The sequence below is a fragment of the Coffea arabica genome, chromosome 11e, assembly GCF_036785885.1.
Source record: "Coffea arabica cultivar ET-39 chromosome 11e, Coffea Arabica ET-39 HiFi, whole genome shotgun sequence".
Lineage (NCBI taxonomy): Eukaryota > Viridiplantae > Streptophyta > Magnoliopsida > Gentianales > Rubiaceae > Coffea > Coffea arabica.
The window spans coordinates 50,278,507-50,298,623 of NC_092331.1; the positions used below are offsets into that span (position 1 = coordinate 50,278,507).

At 34.9% G+C, this 20,117-nt stretch overlaps 2 protein-coding genes across 3 annotated transcripts; one reads left to right on the plus strand and one right to left on the minus strand.

The window, feature by feature from the left end:
* Window positions 1-1,288: 1,288 nt before the first annotated feature.
* LOC113717977 (uncharacterized) lies at window positions 1,289-10,173 on the minus strand. 2 transcript variants are annotated; one of them, XM_027242853.2, is made up of 5 exons: window positions 9,702-10,173; window positions 6,153-6,308; window positions 5,560-5,634; window positions 4,036-4,173; window positions 1,289-3,813 (listed from the first exon to the last, which is right to left on the minus strand). In XM_027242853.2, the coding sequence occupies exons 1-5, from the start codon at window positions 10,081-10,083 to the stop codon at window positions 1,562-1,564; spliced, it is 3,003 nt and encodes a 1,000-aa protein (XP_027098654.2). In that variant the 5' UTR covers window positions 10,084-10,173; the 3' UTR covers window positions 1,289-1,561. The 2 variants fall into 2 exon arrangements, with proteins under 2 accessions (XP_027098654.2, XP_027098655.2); XM_027242854.2 differs by lacking the exon at window positions 5,560-5,634.
* Window positions 10,174-17,738: 7,565 nt separating this feature from the next.
* LOC113718402 (uncharacterized) lies at window positions 17,739-18,278 on the plus strand. The gene has a single exon (XM_027243310.1). The coding sequence runs from the start codon at window positions 17,739-17,741 to the stop codon at window positions 18,276-18,278; it is 540 nt and encodes a 179-aa protein (XP_027099111.1).
* Window positions 18,279-20,117: the final 1,839 nt, after the last annotated feature.

A 20,117-nucleotide genomic window follows, 5' to 3' on the forward strand; every position in this document is an offset into this window, starting at 1 on the left:
ATTTAAATCCATAATAAAATACCATCAAAAGTATCCTATTATAGTGATAAAATTATTATTATTGCCGTTTATCAATAGTAGGTACGAATATGAAAAATTGGGCACCTTTTTATTATAATTATACTAGATAATCTTATAATTATATAGGGAAGTAAATTAAAACTCATTGCACAAGGGTATTTTTGGAAATTCATTTAAAAATTTAACCAAATCAATATTATTTTATGATTTTGTTACTAAACTATCAAATCAAGGGAAGTAGGTGTAATTTTCCAAACATTAGGGGAGCTGAGTGAAATTTTTAGAAACCTCTAGGGAGTTTTTTGTAATTATCCCTAAAATAAATGTCATGTGAGCATTGTGTGATGTGTTTCCTGTCTATCGTAATAGTCAAATTGGATGGAAGGACTACAATTACATATTTTTATTAATTAGAGGACTACATTTACGTACTTATTAGTTGGAGGACTAAAAGTGCGCAAAGTAGAAAGTTTGAAGACCATCGCAGTTTGGGGGGGGGGGAATGGGGCGCAGATTTGATTTGAGTTAACCCATTTTATCAAGTTAGAAATAGTTTGAACTGCTCTAATTTTCATATTGATACGAATTTTTTGTAAAAAAAAATAATTAGTGAAATATACACAAATTTTACAAGTTAATTAAACTAATAAATCAAGAAATAAAAATCATTTACTTGCTGTGCCACATTTTGTTAATCGTTTAGTGGCTAATGTTAAAACCCCAAAATATAAGGGTTTTGAGTTTTAATCCCCCTCTCCTCTCCCTACATTGCTAGAAAAAGGAAAACAAAAAGTTGAGCGACTGTACAATTTGGCCATTTGTATTGCAAAATGGGAACTTGATCATTCATTTGCTTTTGACCAATTAAAAATTATCCAAAGCCGCTCTAATCTTCATCTTCATACATTAATTAGTAAAAAAAATTAAGGCTACTCAGAAACGAAATAGTAATTGTGCAAATAAAGAAAATTAAACCACAAAAAATGAGAAAAAAAAAAGCTGCAGTGCAAAATATATTGTTGATGGTCTCAACTCTTTCTAATTTGTTTCATTTTCATTGCTGCACTCCCTTCCCCAAGATTAACTCTATTGGAAAATAAATATTAATTTCCACAAATAGAAAGGAATGCTGAAACTAACAAACACATAATCAACATGTTAAAATTTATTTTGTCTGACCAAGAATTCAGTTTATTATTGTTTCTGGTTATGGACATGAACCCATTGTGGGAGCAAAAGCAACTAATTGTGTTCTGTGGCACTAATATTTTCAATCTTTATGAGAACAAGAATATGATTGAAATTTGCTTCATTTATTCTGAATCAACAACATAGATTCATATGGGACTTCACTTCGAAGTACTTAAAAGTCTGAACCAGTACTTTTTTTTTTGGGATGATAGTGGAAAAGTCCACTTTTATTGTCACTCTACAGTGTTGGACATGAGAATTTCACCTCATAGAGTTCCTCTTTCGATGCTTGCAAATTCATTGGACCTTTTCCAAATTCGAGAATCTCAATAGAGAAACTAGGACCAATTCATCTCCTTCTCATATTCCAATTAAACACTTTCCATGTTTGCTTTTTCTCTAAGGAACGAGACCTGCAATACTCATAGAATCTAGATAGGATCCAATAATCAATATAAAAAGACCATGCTCTTCTATAATAAGGGCTAACATAAAGAATTACCACTAATGAAATCACGATAACCATATATGAAGCAAAAAAGCTCCAAGCGAATGCTGCCACATCAATTGCACCATCAACTTCTTTGTCATGATCACCAACATTTTCAGGGTGTGGAGCAAAGGGGTTACAACTTCTCTTGAGCAATGGTCCACAGAGACCTGGATTTCCTCTATAATTGCTGTCGTCAAAGTTTGCAAACTCCCCTGTATCAGGTGTTCTGCCAGACAAGTTATTGTATGACACATTGAAGATGGACAAGAAGTTCAAGGATGCCAACTCTGAAGGTATTTCGCCACTGAAATTGTTGTAAGAAAGATCCAAGCTCTCTACTAGGTTCAACATGGAAAGTCTTGAGGGAATAGATCCTTGCAAGTAGTTGTGGGATAAATTTAATGCCCGGATATGACTGAGATCACCAAATTCAGACGGAATTGCTCCAATCAATTGATTACATGACAAATCAAGTCCAGACATGAAATTTAATATATTCCCTGTATAGCGTTCGGCTCTACTTTTTGTTGTGAATTCCACTTCTTCTTGCTCGGGAGAAGTTAACTCATCCTCACTCACGTGCTCGTCAATACCCAATGAATTAGACTTATTGAATCCTATTGGGTTTCCCAATGTACTGGTTGTCGAGTCAGGAGGAAGAAATGCATCTGCGGCAAAGTGTCCTCTGCCGAAAGAGATGTTGCTGAAGCATGAAGGTAGTGGCCCAGAAAATTTATTTTGAGAAAGATCCATAATTGTTAGTTTCTTCAGCTGACATAAGTGCAAAGGAATATGACCATGCAATTCATTTCCCCCCAATAGAAGAACCCTGAGGTCTCTAAGTTTGCCAATATAGCGTGGTATACCACCAGATAGCTTGTTGTACCTCAAATCTAGTGTCATCAAATTGAAGCTTCCAGACAGCATCTTTGATATGGATCCTGAGATCATGTTATGGTGCAGGTGGATGAACTTCAAGAACGTAAGTTGGGAGCAAGCTGGTAAAGGTCCGATCAACTGATTTTTGGAAAGGTCCAAAAAACTAAGCATCTCAAGATTGCATACAGCATCTGGTAAGTTACCTTCTAGCAAGTTGGCTGACATATCAAGAGAATCCAAAGATGAAAAATTTCCAATCCAACTAGGAATTCTGCCCCGAAAACCATTATTGGAGATGTCAAGATAACTAATGAATCCATTTGGAAATAATGCATCCGAAATGCTCCCAGTGAAATTGTTATTATCCACGTAAAGCAATTCTAGGGCTGTGGCATTCATGAACCTAGAAGGGAAATTCCCATCCAGATTGTTATAAGATAATACCAGGTTTGTAAGCATGAAACATCCAGTTGCAATTTGATCTGGCACTTCCCCAGATAACCTGTTATGGGACAAATCCATTGACAATAATTCTGTCACGTTTCCCAGTGATTGGGGGATATTGCCTTCAAGAAAATTTCTTGACAAATTCAAGTGGCTCAGATTTGGGAAAAATAAACCCATATGATGAGGAACCTTACCGCTGACCTCATTGTTTGAGATGTCTAACCGGATTAGATTTAATCCTGGAGAGCCATCCAGCAGAAACGGTCCCATAAAATAGTTATTCATTAATTCGAGAGTTTCCAAGTGTGTATTATTTTGGAGAAGCCAAGTAGGAATCTGGCCGACTAACTTATTTGAAGAAAGATCAAGAAGCTGTATTTCTTTCTGATAGAGCAGAAAACTTGGGATTTTTCGAGTCTGATTGTTCAAGTTGCAGCCAGATAAATAGAGAACCTTTAGCTGAAATGGTGGGGGGAGAGCAAGATCCTCAGTGTCGACATGTAAATCATTGCTTTGAGGTACAAGTTCGAACACCTGAAGCTTCGAATGGTTGGCCAAAGAACTGAAAGAGAAAGAACCTCCAAAAGGGTTACCAGAGAGGGAGAGAAACTCAAGGTGTATGAGAGGAGTAATAAGAGCTGCAGGTATGTTGCCGCTAAGTTTATTTTCGGAGAGATCAAGAAGTCGAAGAGATGTCAAGTTGCTGAAGCACATAGGAATAGACCCGTTAAATTTATTCCAACCTAGTTCAAGTTCATGGAGATTCTTCAAACTGCAAATTCCTGCCCAGAAAACCAGTTCCTTATAAACTTTTCATACAGTAATTGTTGATGATAGGTATGAATTGTCAATACACAGCCAATTCAGAAACCGTGAAATCATATCTTACACACAAAAATACTGAAATGTTGTTGTCAATTTTCAGTCCGTTCTCAATCAACCTTTTAAAAGTAAATAGCAACTTTAAGCGAAAAAAGTGAGCCTTTCATAGCCTAGATTATTACCTTGAAGGATGGAGGAATCATTCATACCGATGCCACTCAAAGACAAGGCTTTAAGGGAAGTTAAAACCTCAATGTCTGAGAGTGTGTTAAAGCTTGTATCTTCAAGATTGAGTAGCTTCAAGTTCTCCAGCTTCAATTCTGCAGTTCAAAACTTTTATGTTAGTATTATAGCTTTGGATATATCAAAATTAAATAACTATCATTGAATACCGTATTCTTTTAGAAACTCAAGCAGTCTAAAAATAATAATAATAAAGTAAGATCAGGTCAACCGAATTTTTTTTCAAAATATTATTTAATCACTATAATTTTTTCTTGTCAATTGACCCATTGAACTACTAAAAGTGATCAAATTGGGTTATTGTATCCATTTTTTTGGTTAAAGTGGACGAAAGTTACAGCATGTGAGCTGCACACTAAGTAGGGCATCTTTGTCATATTGTAGTGGAAAAGTTGTTTAGTCGGCTAAATGGGACTTTAGAAGAATACACCTTTTTGGGAAAAATTTTTGAAACTAAAGAAGAATAACAAAAATCTCTCAGAGAAAAGTTAGAACCACAAATTAATCGTTGCATTTCTAATTCTTTTAAAGATTACAGAAGTGCTTTTAGCAAGGAGGATCCATTTCAAGAAAACAAAGAAAGAAAAACTACAAAAAAGAGTCGGTACAAAATATTGAAGGATGTATTGTGTTGATGAACAAGTAAAGAAGAATAAAAAGAAAATATTTCCTTTTAGAAGAGGAAATGCTGAATTTCTTTTCCAAAATTTTGCTGTAACACTTTCTTTTATTTTTTTTTTCTAAATTTTTTCGTAAATCAACTAACTCTCTTACTACAGTACTTATATTATTTCTCATAAGATTTAGGAGTTCAAGGACCACTTGCGTCTTAAGTTTTCGCTAATATAATTTTTCTTTAATTACCAAAAAGTTTGCCAATGAAATACATCAATAGTTACTAAACTTTTCTAAATTCTCGCTTTAGTACACTCTACTATTTTCATATATGAATTGATGGAAATATTCTTGCAAATGTAACGTGCAATTTACGTGACGTAAATTTTGCCCCTTTTATTTGAGAAAAATAGATGGAATGATGCAATTGATTACTTTTAGGAGTTTAGCGAGCAAGTTGACACAGAAACTAGTATAATAGGTTAAAGGAGATTTTAGAAAAGTTTTAGTGATTCGTGTTTCAGACTTCGCCCTGAAAAACAACAGTTTGACTTCATTACTAGATGTGTAACTTCATAAACCAAATATCCTTTGCAATATTAAGTTAATTGAAATTTAGCATAAGAAAATTTAGCATAAGATACTTGAATTTCCTGATTGTTAGTGAATGGATTTTTGAATTAAAAATGAAAGAAAAATTTACATAACTGATCCTTCTAGATTCACAAATAGATCTCCTGCCTTTTATCTATGTTCCATTTAATGTTCATTAAACCTACTAAAACGAATGGAGTATCTCTAATTTAGGCAAATCATATACAACTTTATGTCAAATTAGATGCACATACCTGCAAACGACAAGGAACCAGAAAATCTAGTACGACTTAAGTCAAGAAGCTCCAAGTTTTCCAGTCGATAGAATTCTATAGCAATAAGATGATCCAAGAACAGTTAGAATGCACAGATTGTGCTCCAAAACAACTCTCATGCCTATAGATTGGACCTTTTATCTTTCTTTTTTTTGGGTATATCTATAGATTCATAATAATTTTAGTACATGCAATATCTCTCACAATTAAAAACAAAAAACTAATTAACTTACCCCTCTAATCCAATATTTGTGAAGGTAAAAATGAAAAAAAAATGATTCCTTACAATTTGTTCCTCTTTAATAAAGTTCACATTTCAATGGTATTAATTGCAATAGAGTTCTAAGTTTATATTTTCATTTATATTTATATGCAAAACCAAAGAAATAGAAAAAACAAAATATAACAGATCGAAGCAAAAAAAGAAAAATTGCGTAAACAAAGTTCAAGAAAGCCTCATAAAAGAATTTTACTGGACTATCCATGGAATTATACTGAAAGGAAACAATGCCTTTAAAATTGTAATAATTATACTGGACTAAATATGAATTATGGATTCTAAGTGAAAATACCTTCTAAAGGAAACAATCCCTCTAACTGCAGACCAGCCAGAGACAACCTTTTAAGTTTAGTAATTGCGGTTATAAATGGAATTATACTGTTGTTGAATTTGTTCCAATCGAGATATAAGGACTCGAGATTTTGCAACTTAGCCCAATTCCTGCAACCTGCAAAGCACGGTCATATTCTAAATGAAGTTTGGGGTCAAAATATAATTCTAAAAATATTTCATGGTATAAATTAAATTCTAGAAAAAAGCTTATTCGCTACTGCTTTCTTGCAAAAGAAATAGTGTAGAAATTCACCATGGCTGTTCCCTGCAGAATCATCCCAAAGGACGTGGTTAGAATTTTGTCACACTTTAGTATTTTCTTTGGGCAAATTACCCAGTAACCTATTAAACTTTTGAAATCGTATAGTTTTGGCTATTCAACTTTTAAGAGTATAATGTTTTTTTTCAAAATTATGAAATTACCCACTCAACTCCCAAACGTGCATATTTTGGATCATTTCATCTATTTTTACCGTCCACTTTGCCTCCTGGTTATGTCTCCTGACTTGTGTGAACCCTTAGATGTATGTGACAATATTGACTAATTATCCCATATTACTTTTCTGCAACTGGGAACGGTTTGGTGCTACCAGAGCTACAACTTTCAATTTCTATCACATTAGGTTGACCCATTCAAATGCGTTCACTGAGAAATGGGTTGGGTATTTTTTATTTTTAATTGGGTTTATATTAGTGGGCACTAAATGGATACATTTGGACCCAATTAAAGTTAATTTCCAATTCAAGCCCGTTAAGTGGGTGATTGGGACCATCCTCCAGCCAATTACGATTTGCTAATATGTGACACATATATAATAACTTTTTGATGTTCTTTTATTTTGTTCCTTTCGTTTTTTCTCTTCTACCTACCCAAAATGTTTAGATGACTCTTCAGTTTTTAAAATTGATTGACTTTGGTGTTAAAAACTAAGGGTATAAAGCACAATTAACCAAGGACGAATACAAATGGACGAGGTTTTGCTGAAAGGTTATTGAATTAAGGGTCTGTTTGGTTGGAAGTAAAATGTTTTCCTTGGGAAAATATTTTCCGTGGAAGTAATTTTCCATGAAAATCATTTCCCTTTCATCATTTTCAGGTGTTTGGTTGGCTTATTGAAAATATTTTCTTACTTCATTTTTCTGGTGTTTGTTTAACTTTTGAAATATTTTCACTTTTATCTCTATCTTTACTTTCTACACATTATAACTACATACTTCTTCCCATGCAAAATAAGAAAATTTATCTCATTGTTTAACTTTAAAAAATCTTGGAGAAAGGTATATATGAATAAAAAATATCTCCTTAAGCAAATAAATAAATTGCTGGCCATTTAGTGTCAAATATCAATCACATGCAATGCTTATTGTGACATATATCTTGCACTCTCACTGCTGAAAGTTTCTCTAGAAAAAAATGTCCATATTATACATAATTAATTACTAGCATAGGATGAGCAGGATGAGGTTTTTTTTTATTTTGAATATATTAGGGGGAGGGTTGGGTGGTACGGGGGAGGGAGTGTAAGGAAGAGGTCTTGGGTTCAAGTCTTCCTGTTTACACTAAAAAAAAAAAAAGAACATACTGCAAGATGATTTCAGTAAGTTTGGAACATACTACAGGCAAGATGCATGCATTTCGGAAAACAACTTCAGGAAGTTGGGAAGGGAAGTTGTTTTTCATAAGATGAGTGAAAATATTTTACATAGGAAAATGTCTTCAGTAACTTTTGTGCAACCAAACACGGGAAATTAGGAAAATATTTTCCTGGAAAACATTTTCACCCGAAACAAACGGACCCTAAGGGTCATTAATTCAACTGTTGGGCTAACTATTATCGATTGGTGACATCATAAATAAATAAAAATAATTAATATATTACTACTACACTGGTATCTGCACATCCATTTCCTTAAACCTTAGACCCGAAACGAGAAATACCAGAAATATAGTACAATGGTATAATAACCGCAATGAAAGACCACTTTAATTGCACCTGCTGGAAATAGAAAGAGAGAAGAGAATCCTTTTAGACAACAAACATGCAAAATCCAGTTTGATTTCCCTAATACTGACTGGGAATAAAATGTTGTCAAGAAAACTAAAGGATGGAAGGATGAATATGATCTGTAAGATAGTTTCCTGCTGAATTAAACTAGTCATCAGTTTGTGAGAGATTTTGAGTCTTCTACAAATATAATATTGATGTACACCCAGACTAAGAGAAACTATAAGAAATAAGGCCAAAAAATAGAGATGAAGAAATGTGAAAAACTTGTATCAAGCCACTGGCAATAATGTTGAAAATAAGCCTAAAAAAAAGAAAAGAAAAGATGACGGATGAAGATGCATTAACGATGGAAGAAGTTTGAGATGACCGGCAGCTTTCTTGGAAGTCTTGGTCAAACTTTTGCTTTTTTTAAAGACTTTTTATTTTTCAAGCTTGACCAATTTTAATCAATACAAAGAACCAGACTAGTTTAGCAACCCGGTCCAGTTCAACGGTTCACCGGTTGAATCAACTGGGTTTATAAAATAGAGCAGTTTTATTATCTGATTGGGTTTGATGCATAACCGATTCCGATCGATGATTCAACCTGTTCGGTCAAGTTGTTGGGACTAAGTTTTAAAACCATGCAAATGGAGTCCAACTAAAATAACATTACCAATAGCTCAAGCAAATAAATTGGAATTTGAGTTCATGACTTTGGCAGTGAAAATACCTTAAAGGTGATTTTTTGCTCAAATGGACTAATCTAGCTGTTTAAGACCTTGACCCACACAATCGCATACCAATTTTGACTAAATAATTAAATTGTACAACTGATTGATCCAATTAATTATACCATCACCTTATTGTGACTAATTTAAACCTACCCATTTTGACAATTACAGATTCACGTCAGTGGTTCAACTCTGATGTTTTGCACTTGACTGACAGTACTTCATAAGCAAAACGTTTGTTAAATAGGTTCATACTAACGTCTCCAGACCCCAACAAAAGTTTGTCTCCTTTTGTTGTTTGAAAAATTTATAAAACAACGAAATGTGAAAATTAGGATTTGATGCGAAAACAATTATCTTCAAGGAAATAAGCCCTCAGTATGTTTTCTGTTGGATAAATAGCACCTTCCTCCAAGATTAACAAAGCCAAACTAAAATTTCTCATAAGGATATGAACATCCCTCCAATTGGATCGGTAAAAAACAAGATACTTATATGAGTTGTCATCTTCTTGTAGCTTTGCAATCAATGTGGGATTCTCAACCAATATATCAATAAGTACACTTTACAGTATCTAACCATTTGTAAACGTCAAGATAAATGTATTACTCCCCAAAAATCTGCTTATATTGTGTGCAAAAACCTCTTTCAGCTGGTAAAAATATTGATTAGAAGTTTCCTTATAGCAATTACCAAGAACAAGGAATCCCAAACCATACGACAAAAACAATTACAAAATTGAAGTAAACAAATGATTTGAAGAAAGATATATGGCAGCGCAGTTACCTGTCACTTCACTCTGGAAGAAATTACCACTCAGGTCTAGAGCTCGCAGGCCCTTCAGACTTATGAAGGTGCTGATATTTAGATACCAATCCTCATGCGCATTCTTTGGCAAATTGCTAAGGTGGAGTTCAACAATTCTCCCAGTAATATTACTACATTTGACCCGTTCCCAGGAGCAGCAATCAGTGTTTGCACCATCACCTCCTTTTCCAGTCCATGAAGGAAGGAAAAGGTGAGCATTTTCAGTCTCATTTAAGGAAGCCTTGAAATCTAATAGAGCAAGTTTTTCTTCTAAAAAGCAACCTAAACAAAGTTGCGTTCCATCGAGTATCAATGATACAACGAGAGCCCACAAGGCAATCAGGATGGAATGACCGCGCATGATTTCAGTATGGAGAATTGGTGGAGGAAAGTGTCGTAACCAAAATGGGCGGCAGAATAGTTTATAATCCCACCATATTCCAGGCTTCCAGTTGGGTTTGTGCTGGGCGGAGTGTCGGGGACGGAAGAAGACGACACAAGTCAAGTCAAGTCAAGTCAACTCGGATACCGGTCTGTTATGCGTCTGATTGACGTTGACGCCCTTTGTGGTAGGAATGCGTTGATGCGTGGCCAAATGCTACAAGGACACGTGGGACAAGGTAAATTGTGCCAGCTTTTGTGGTCGAGTTGGCCGAGAAATCACTCACAAGGTGCCTTGGGCAATAAATATTGAAAAATAAACTCTTAGTCTTAGATTATCATTGTTCAGCTCCATGATCTTTGTTAGCACGAAAAATCACGCAGCAGAAGTATCATTGAAATTTTATAAATAATAAACAATAAGAAAGACACGAGAAACAAAATATTGTGTTTCAATTTACTAATTTTCTTCAACTACAAATTTAGAATTTCAAGTCCTTAAATACATAAACATAATCATAAATCCTATTTTAATTAAAATACCAAAATATGATTCAACTATATTTCCAAAACTAAATATGACATCAAATCTAATACAGTTACCAAATAACAGGTTAGTTTTTAAAACTATTAAAATTCTAAATATACTTGATTTAAAATATGTCAACAATCCCAACTCTTAGTGGTATACTAAGAGCTGCAACATCGTTATCCGTTTTACTCTAAATATTGAACAATAAACTCGTTCACATATTCATTCTTACTTAATGTCTTTGTGACAGAAACAGTATTTCAACTTTTGTTTCGCTTTTCTTTCTACTTTTTTTTTTTAAAATTAAAGTATTTTAGTTGGATTTTTTCATTTCACCTTTTTCATGCTCTAACCTGTTAATCATGTTGTAATGTGGATCTTAATATTCTATTGTATCAGGAAATATACAAAAATATTTTGTATAAATTCTCCCTATCACATTTCTTTTTTTTTGCATTTCTGTTTAGTTTTGTTAGGCCATCCCAACACAATGTCCCATCTCCATGGACAGACCACCCTACATAACAATTTCCTTCCACTTCAACATTTTATTCCTTAAAAAAAAAGCCAAATTTGTTGGGCAAATCTTTATGCCAACATTATGGAGTACGCACAAACCGTAGTTACTGTTTGCTGGAGCTCAAATATTTGCAAGAAAGATCACACTAAAATATCAGTTGGTGGCTAATGGATTTTAACTGACAACAATTTTCCAAACAATTCATATTTTCCAAAAAAATCTCCTTCCAGTTCAAGATTTTATTCCTCACACTAGATTGAGGATTTTTTTTTTTTTCCTTTTCAATACTTTATCTCAATATGACATTGTTTTAATATGACGTTCTGTTGAACTGTCACGCACTCTTTGTATTTGTGACCCTGTCCCTACCCAATGGTTAATTGCAATTTATTCCCTTATGGTATACCTTGATTCTCACTTTATCCCCTAACATTTATTTTATGTCATTTAACCCCCTGAGAGACAAAAAATACCCCTCTACTATGTAAGTTTTTGTCCTTTTTTCGTTTCATCTCTTTTTTATTCCAAATCAGTTTTCTGTTATCAAATTTTTATCTCTAAGAAACTAATAAATTTCTGTAACAAAAAATTAGAATGTTTATTCTCTGATTTACAAAATTAGAAAAACTATTTATATTTTTTTACAAATTAATTTCATCTATTTTCCAATTTAAGAAATTAAGAAAAAAAATTTATTCTATTTCTTTATAATTACATTATTCACAGTCAATTATCCATTTTTACTGTCACATATTTACATGTCAACACTGGACCTTTTTTTTTTGCCTATAACAAGTTTTTGCTTATTAGGAATTTTTCCTTTTTTTAAAATAATCAATTATTAATATATTCCCTAATATATGTACTCATCTCATGTGAAACTTTGTCATCATCAATTAGAGTAGTCAAAATCAAATCATAGGTTAAAATTCAATAACTAAAGGAAGTGCAAAATATGAAAATAAAAACTTAGCATAATAGAGGGGTATTTTTGTCTCTTAAGGGGTTAAGTGACAAAATAAAAATGTAAGGAAATAAAGTGAGAATTAGGATATATCTTAAGGGAATAAATTGTCATTAACTCCCTTCCAAATTGCACATCTTACTTTTATATATATCTAACTGGTCCCCACATACGGTATCACACGTGTGCGTTGTTATTAACCCCCAACCAAATTGCACATCTTTCTTATATATATATATATATATATATATATATATATCTAACAGATCCCTCACATACGGCATCATACGCTTTCACTCACACACACACATATATAATATTTAGTTATTATTTTGATAGTTTGTTGAGTCGATTACTCTAACTTTCTGCTAAATAGACTATCCATCTTTATGCCATCAGCCCCATATCTTTCCTTTTCTAATCATCTTCAATCATGCGTTGCTAAGTTGATTGTATTTTGTCAAATGAAAATTTTATCTTTTTGTCATATGGAAAAAATTGTGTTTGCTTATGTTTCTTGGTGGATTTTATTACCTATTTGTTTTCGATAAGAATAAAGTACAGTCCCTTTTTAGTCCTGTAGTTATAGCAAATTTCAAAAATCTATCAATTACCTATTTTATATATGTTTTTATAATTTATGACTTTAAATATTTGATTCTTATCCCATAATTTTGTACCCTTTCAATTTTATAAAATAGCATTTCAAGTTCTTTTATAACAATTTTCGTTAAAAAAATATAAATAATAGAAAAACTAGTTCATTAGTATTTTCTACCCTAGTCCATCACTCACCTCGTGCATGTTTTATTCACTTTTTCCTCTTCCCTGACAGCTTCCGTGCATTTACATTATTCATGTGCATCCCCCTCCCATCTTGAATTTCAGCCGTGGGTACCCTGCATTTATGAAATCCACACTTGTCGAGCCGTCTTGCCAGTTGCCACTACCGACGGTGGGAACGATAAAGGCGTTCCTACCATAATGGGGTCGCCCACTTTAGTCTTTATGTTTATGGAGTAGAGATTGACTTGACTTTTTCTTCAAATCCACCAGCATGTCTGTATAGAGCAATGAGTCTAACTTAAAGGCTCAAATTGATATCTCTAATAGCTCAAACTTAAAAGTATGTATTCAGGGCAATACATTCTTCTAAAAAGCATCGTGAACAAAGTTGTGTCGTATCGATTATGATTAGCACGACGAGAGCCCAGAAGGCGTGAATGAAATGAGAGTGCATGATTTCAACAAGAAAAAAATAATGAAGGAATATACTGTAATGAAAATTGAAGGCTGAAATCTTACTCTCCCCAGAAAGTAATTGTAGTCCCACATTGCAGTTTCGTGTCCAAGTGTTACTCGGGGAGTACCAGCAAGTCTTGGCCTTGATTGAGCCAAGCTCCACTTAAATTTTGGCTCAAAGCCAAACTCAAAACCCAATCAAGATCCTGTCGTGCAACTTATGTTCGATCTCCAGTTCAATTATAAGAGACAAGGATTGAACCCTTAACCTCCCACCTGCAAAGGCACTTAAATGCCTTGTGGTGGTCAAGTCGCTTAAGCGACTTGATTTCACTTTTAGATTGTTAAGTTTGACAATTCATAATAGATAACTAGTATTTGATCATCAATAGATTGCAAACTAATTTTACGTTATTTAATGAGTTGAAATATAGTACCAAATAATTTTCCTGGGTTTTGGATTTGTTAGGAGTTGTACTATCAAAAACTAATTTGGATGTTGGAGTGTCCTTGTTTATTAACCCCCAAGACAAATGAATACCAAATTTCAACTACGGAGCTTTCCTAGGTAGATTATCAACTATAGTAGGAAAACAGAAAATTGACTAACTGAAGGAAATTCTAGCAAAATATTCGAATAAGAAAATGAAAAGTTCTCACACTAATATTATAATCGTGGCTATAATTGATAAAGGACTTCTTATAAAGATTAAAAAAAAAAGGACCTTCCTTAATACTATATGTTTTTTTAATAAACTTGTTTAATTAGTTTCTGAAGCCAATATGCATAATAACTTCTTCCAAATCTAACTGTGTTAGTGTAGGTTTACCCCAAAAAATGGAGGTATCGAATTGTAATTACTCCTTTTTTTTTTCCAACTTTGATTTTCAATAAAATTACAGTAGAGTTTGTTAATGTAATATGCACATAATATTGGGTCACTTCCATGTCACTAACACTTTAAACTTGGCAGAGTGGGGATCAAATGGAACTCAAGTGATCAAATTACGGTCTTTAAAATGCGTTACTAGGTTCATTCTAAAAACTGAGAGGCCAAAATAACGCTGAACAAAGACTTTAGGGACTACCTGCAAGGTTAACCAAAATGCACTGGTCGAAATGAGCTCACATATTCATGACTTACATCTCTATGTAACTGTATTGGTTAAGTGTTTAATTTACTTATATGACATTTGCAAAGCCTCTTGCATTTAAGAACGTTGTTGAAATATCAATACTTACCAAAAACAAGTCCTCAATTTGAGGGGAAAAAAGTAAGTGCCCTTTATTCTGTGTAAGTAGAGGTTGCGCCAAGCAAAAGGATCAGAACATATATGCAATTTTTCTTGATTCAACAATGGTTAGATCCTACTCCTTTTGGTGTTCCTACATTTTCTTGCTCACTAGTTTAGGTGATTGGAGTGGAAGTGCTAATGTCACTCGTGAAGAAAGGAAGGTAAGTCATCGTTCTACATTAATTTTTTTTTTTTGTTGTTATTCGTTAAATATTTTCAATCTTTAGGTTTTTTTCAAGATATAAAACTATTAACTTCCAATTTCACAGATATACACTAAATAAACATGTAGAAAACCTATTTTGTGATGACACCAAATTAACCATTCATATGTTTTGTTTTCAAAATTGGAATAGAATGAAATAGTCAAACCTATAACTTAGGGGTAGGGATGCAAAAGCCATTCAATTTAAGTGAAAACAGAAACAATTGGGAACAAATGTTGCCCAACTCCCTTGGACTGATTCTTGGTGATCTGTCCAATTTGATGCAGTTAAGGCAATCATCAACGATTAATTCTTCATTTCTTTTCACTTGTTTCAATGAACATTTGTTCCAACCAATTAGACAACAAGAATCCACATTTTTATCTTCATTACTCCTCTTTTTCTAACTCTATCTTCATTAATTTTCTACAAATTATAGATAAGATACTCCGTCTCTTTTTTCCCTCCCCAGATATGTATTACTACTATTGTGTTGTGGCATTTTTTTGTCTTTTAAAGTAAATTTTTTTTTTGCTTCTTCTTTTACAAATTTATTTTATTTATGTCATTTTTCTTTTACAACATGATTTAACTTGACCAAAAAAATGGTTCTTATATTTAATAGTCTTAAAATGATATTCTATTTTTAGAAAAATGTTTTGTTTAATTATTAAGGACTACTTGTGTTATTGATTGGTGATTAATGTAGATTTCCTTTTAAACACAAGAGGAGAGTTTCTAAAAGTAATTTAATTGCTTACTTATTTAACAATTAAAATTAGTGAAGTAAGGATTCATGGCTGCCCTTCAGCCGAAGGGATGTCTCCTACAGGAAAAAAAATCTTTTTCTCAACTCTTTACACAACCGGCGGTATCTACAATCCAGATCACGCAGGCATCAGTTTACAAGGGAGAAGCTGCTGTTGTTTTTTCAAAAGCAGACGCGGACAGACTTGCGGCACCTTTTCGATTGGCTTTGGTTGGAAAATTCTCTCACGGGCGACCTTCATTGGAAACTATTCGAAAGTTTTTTGCTTCATTAAACCTGAAAGACCAAGTTTCCATTGGATTGATGGATTACAGGCATGTTCTTATTAAATGCATTGCTGAAGCAGACTTTAACAGAATTTGGGCGAGAGGAGTTTGGCAATTGAGCAAATATCCAATGCGTGTATTCAGATGGACCAGGGATTTCCATGTGCATAGGGAGTCTTCTTTGGTACCGGTTTGGGTAACTCTTCTGGCTCTCCCTATTCATTATTTTGATAAACATTCTTTGTTCTCCATATTGTCACCAGTAGGAAGACCCATGTTCTTGGATTCGGCAACGGCTGTTGGAACACGTCCTAGTGTGGCCAGAGTGTGTGTTGAGATCGATATAGCGAAAATCATCGTATCTAGGGTCTGGGTTGCTGTAGAAGGGGAATCTGGTTTTTGGCAATGAATTGTTCCAGAGAACATGCCAACTTATTGTTCATCTTGCTTTCGATTGGGTCATTCTCAAGTGGAGTGCAAAAAGAATTTGATTGAGGATGGAATGCGGCAACATCATCAGCAGCAAGGATTAAATTTACAAGGGAATAACGTTCAGTTGTCCCACCCTGAAACTGTCCGTAAAAAAGCTGTTGTGAATGAATCTCAGGATGTGCGAATTACAGATATGATTCATGAAGGAGGAAAACAACAGATTGCAGTAGAGGAAGCTGCTGGTTCTGATATGATGGCCGAGGAAGGAGATAAAATAGTTCATAATGACGACCAGCTCAATCCACTGTTGGCTGAAGGAGATGAAGGAAGGCAGAAAAAAAATCCAATGAAGGAGGACGCTGGTCCTATTATGATTGAAGAGGAAGATGACGCATCAGTTCCTAAAGACTCATTCATAAGCAAACCAAGTTCAATTTTTGCTGAAGGACAAGTTGCTGCTATGGGAGATGAAACCGACAACATTGCTATCCAAGCACTTTCGCAAAATGGAGGGTTCATCGAATGCACATCATGAGGAACAAACAATAATGAGTGACCAGCTGGATAAGCAACAAGCAAATGAGAAACAAGGGACCCATCTTTCAGCAGACAACTCATTGATAGTTGAACATCATCACATGGCCGAAAGTAATGCATTGGACAATATCTATGTTGACTTACGTGGGGCTGAGGATGATTTTGTTTCCACAGACAATGCAGTTGCGGGCAATTTGTCTCCAAGATTGGTTCTCCTACCTCAGCATCTGCTGGAATCATCAAGCGACGCTTTAAATATTGATCAATCACAAAGGGATGACCATGAGTTCTGACAAATGCGAGGAAAGGGTGTTCGTGCTCGATTTCCATCCGACAGACAATTTAAGGTCAGAGACATCATCCAAAAACTCACCATGCTCTTTCTCATGATTAATGGAATATTTTGGAATATTAGAGAGATTGCAAAGGTTCCTAATCTAAGAAGATTGATTAAACTAGTACGGCTTCATCAAGTTCATTTTGTTGTGATATGTGAACCAAAAGTAGATGTGTCAAAAATTGAGTCCATTCGTCTTGGATTATCATTTGATTATGTCTTTGTTAATTGCTCGAGTGATATTTGGGTTTTCTATAGTAGTCCTTTCGTTTGTTCCACTGTTGGTAGTTCAGACCAGCATATATCTCTACATGTTCAAAACTCGTTGCTTCCTAGTCCAATTATCATGTTCTTTGTTCATGCAAAGTGTTCGGTGGAGGAGCGTCGAGAATTATGGTGTTCATTGTTAAATGATAAACCTACATTACATCCTTGGTGTATTGGGGGGGGGACTTTAACGTCATTTTGGCACCTCACGAAAAACGTGGATGACGTCCATTTACTATAGCGGAAGGAGCTGATTTCATGTCTTTCATGGAGGAGGCTGGGGTTTTTGATGTAGGGTTTTTAGGATCAAGTTTCACGTGGTCTAATAATCAGAGGAGTAGAGCTCGGATTTCAAAAAGATTGGACAGATTTTTAGTCAATGGGGCTTGTTTGGAACTCTCTGACGCCATTTCTGTACTCCATTTGACAAGACACCCTTCGGATCATGCTCCGTTGAAGATTTCATTTGCAACTAGGTTGGATAATAAGCCACGTCCTTTCCGTTTTTTGAATGTTTGGACATCCAAACCTGAACTCTTAGAGGTGATTCGCCAAGCTTGGAATCAAAATGTTGATAGATCTCCATTGCGAATCTTATGCTCTAAATTATTGACAACGAGAAGGGCTATTCAATCATGGGACAAGCAATACTTTGGTAACATCATGGACACTGTGCGTTTTACGGAAATTGCGGTACAACGAGCAGAGGAGATGGTAGATCAAGATGACTCAGACGAATGCCAGATTGAGTTAAATAAGGCTGAAGCGAAGCTCCATCATGCACTGTCAATTGAAGAGCAGTTTTGAAGGCAAAAGGCTAGAGTCAAATGGCTTAAAGAGGGAGATAGAAATTTACGGTATTTTCATGCGGTGGTAAAGCAAAGACGTGTTCAAGGAATGATACATTGCATCAAAAATTCCAATGGAGTTTGGATGGACAAGGATGAGGACATAGCAAGTGAAGCAATATCATATTTTAATGATCTTTTCACGGCTCCTTTGGATTCATTTTCCGATATGTTGCACCTAATTCCGCGTATGATTTCTCTAGAGGACAATGGAAAGCTGGAGTCACTGCCTACGATCGAGGAGGTATATCAAGTAGTAAAATCAATGGATGAGGAAAGTGCTGCTGGCCCGGATGGTTTCACAGGAAAATTTTCTATATTTGCGTGGGAAGTGATCAAACAAGATATTCATAATGCAATACTCAGTTTTTTCTGTGGGGCGGAGTTACCTCGGTTTATCACTTCTACCTCGATTGTACTAATTCCAAAGATGACAAATCCTCAGAAATTTTCTCATTTCAGACCAATCAGTCTATGTAACTTTTTTAATAAGTTGCTTTCCCGGATCTTGGCGGATAGACTGGCTAGTATATTGCCAAAAATAATTTCCCCCCAGCAAACAGGCTTTGTGAAGGGTCGTAATATAACGAAAAATTTTCTACTGGCTCAGGAGGTGGTTTCGGGTATTGGAAAAAGGAATAGAGGTGGTAATGTGGCTATGAAGCTAGACATATCTAAGGCATATGACCGGGTCGCTTGGGGTCATATCATCAATGTCCTGAGAAGTTTTGGTTTTGGGGAAATATTTATTGATATGGTATGACGCTTGCTTTCTAATGTCTGGTTTTCAATTATTATTAATGAGTCTTCACATGGTTTCTTTAAGTCCTTGAGAGAGCTTCGTCAGGGTGACCCATTATCACCTGCGCTATTCATTATCGGAGTTGAAGTATTGTCTAGAGGATTGAACAACCTTGCACTGCAATCGGGCTTTCTGGGCTTCAAAGTTCCATATGGTTGTCCAGATATAACTCACTTGGCGTTTGCGGATGATATTCTCATATTTGCAAACGGATCCGCCTTGTCTTTAAGGGCGATCATGCAGGTGTTAGAGGCGTATCAAAGATGTTCGAGACAACTTATTAATGTGCAAAAAAGTTGTTACTTCGTCCATCCAATGATGTCAATGGCGAGACGAAGGGTGATTCATTGTATCACAAAGTTTGCCTGGAAGCCTTTTCCGATATGTTATTTAGGGTTTCCGCTCTACTTTGGAAGATGTAAATCATCATATTTTGGAGAAGTGTGCCAGTCTATTATAGGGAGGATTCAGTCATGGAAATCAAGGTTACTTTCCTTTGGAGGCAAGATAGTTCTAATCAAGCATGTCTTGGAATCAATGCCAGTGCATCTAATGTCAGTATCTGTGATCCCGGGTAAGGTGTTTAAAATTATTGAAAAAACCTGCTCATCCTTCCTTTAGGGATCATCACCCAACGAAACAAAGTTTCACTGGATAAGATGGTCTCAACTATGTTATCCGGTTGATGAGGGCGGAGTTGGTTTCCGGAGACTACAGGACGTATACACAGCATTTTCTTCCAAGCTATGGTGGAATTTCCGAACAAGATCGTTGCTGTGGGAGACATTCATGAAAGCAAAGTACTGCAGAGGTCTTCATCCTTGTCAGGTAGAACTCAAAAATAAGGACTCCTCAATATGGCGGAGGATGGTAAATGTGAGCCGACAAGTGGAGCTTTCTATGTTATGGGTTGCAAAAGAGGGGGCGTGTCACTTTTGGTATGATAACTGGCTAGGATGTGGTGCTTTGTTCTTACAAGTGCCGGTTAACCTAGAG

Excerpts from the sequence above, each read along its gene's own strand:
- LOC113717977 (XM_027242853.2), bottom strand. The coding sequence starts at position 10,083 with ATGCGCGGTCATTCCATCCTGATTGCCTTGTGGGCTCTCGTTGTATCA. Across the intron at positions 5,635-6,152 it reads GGGATTGTTTCCTTTAGAAG|AATTCTATCGACTGGAAAAC; the intron begins GTATTTTCACTT and ends TTATTGCTATAG. Across the intron at positions 4,174-5,559 it reads TGGTTCCTTGTCGTTTGCAG|AATTGAAGCTGGAGAACTTG; the intron begins GTATGTGCATCT and ends TTTGAACTGCAG.
- LOC113718402 (XM_027243310.1), top strand. The coding sequence starts at position 17,739 with ATGGAGGAGGCTGGGGTTTTTGATGTAGGGTTTTTAGGATCAAGTTTC.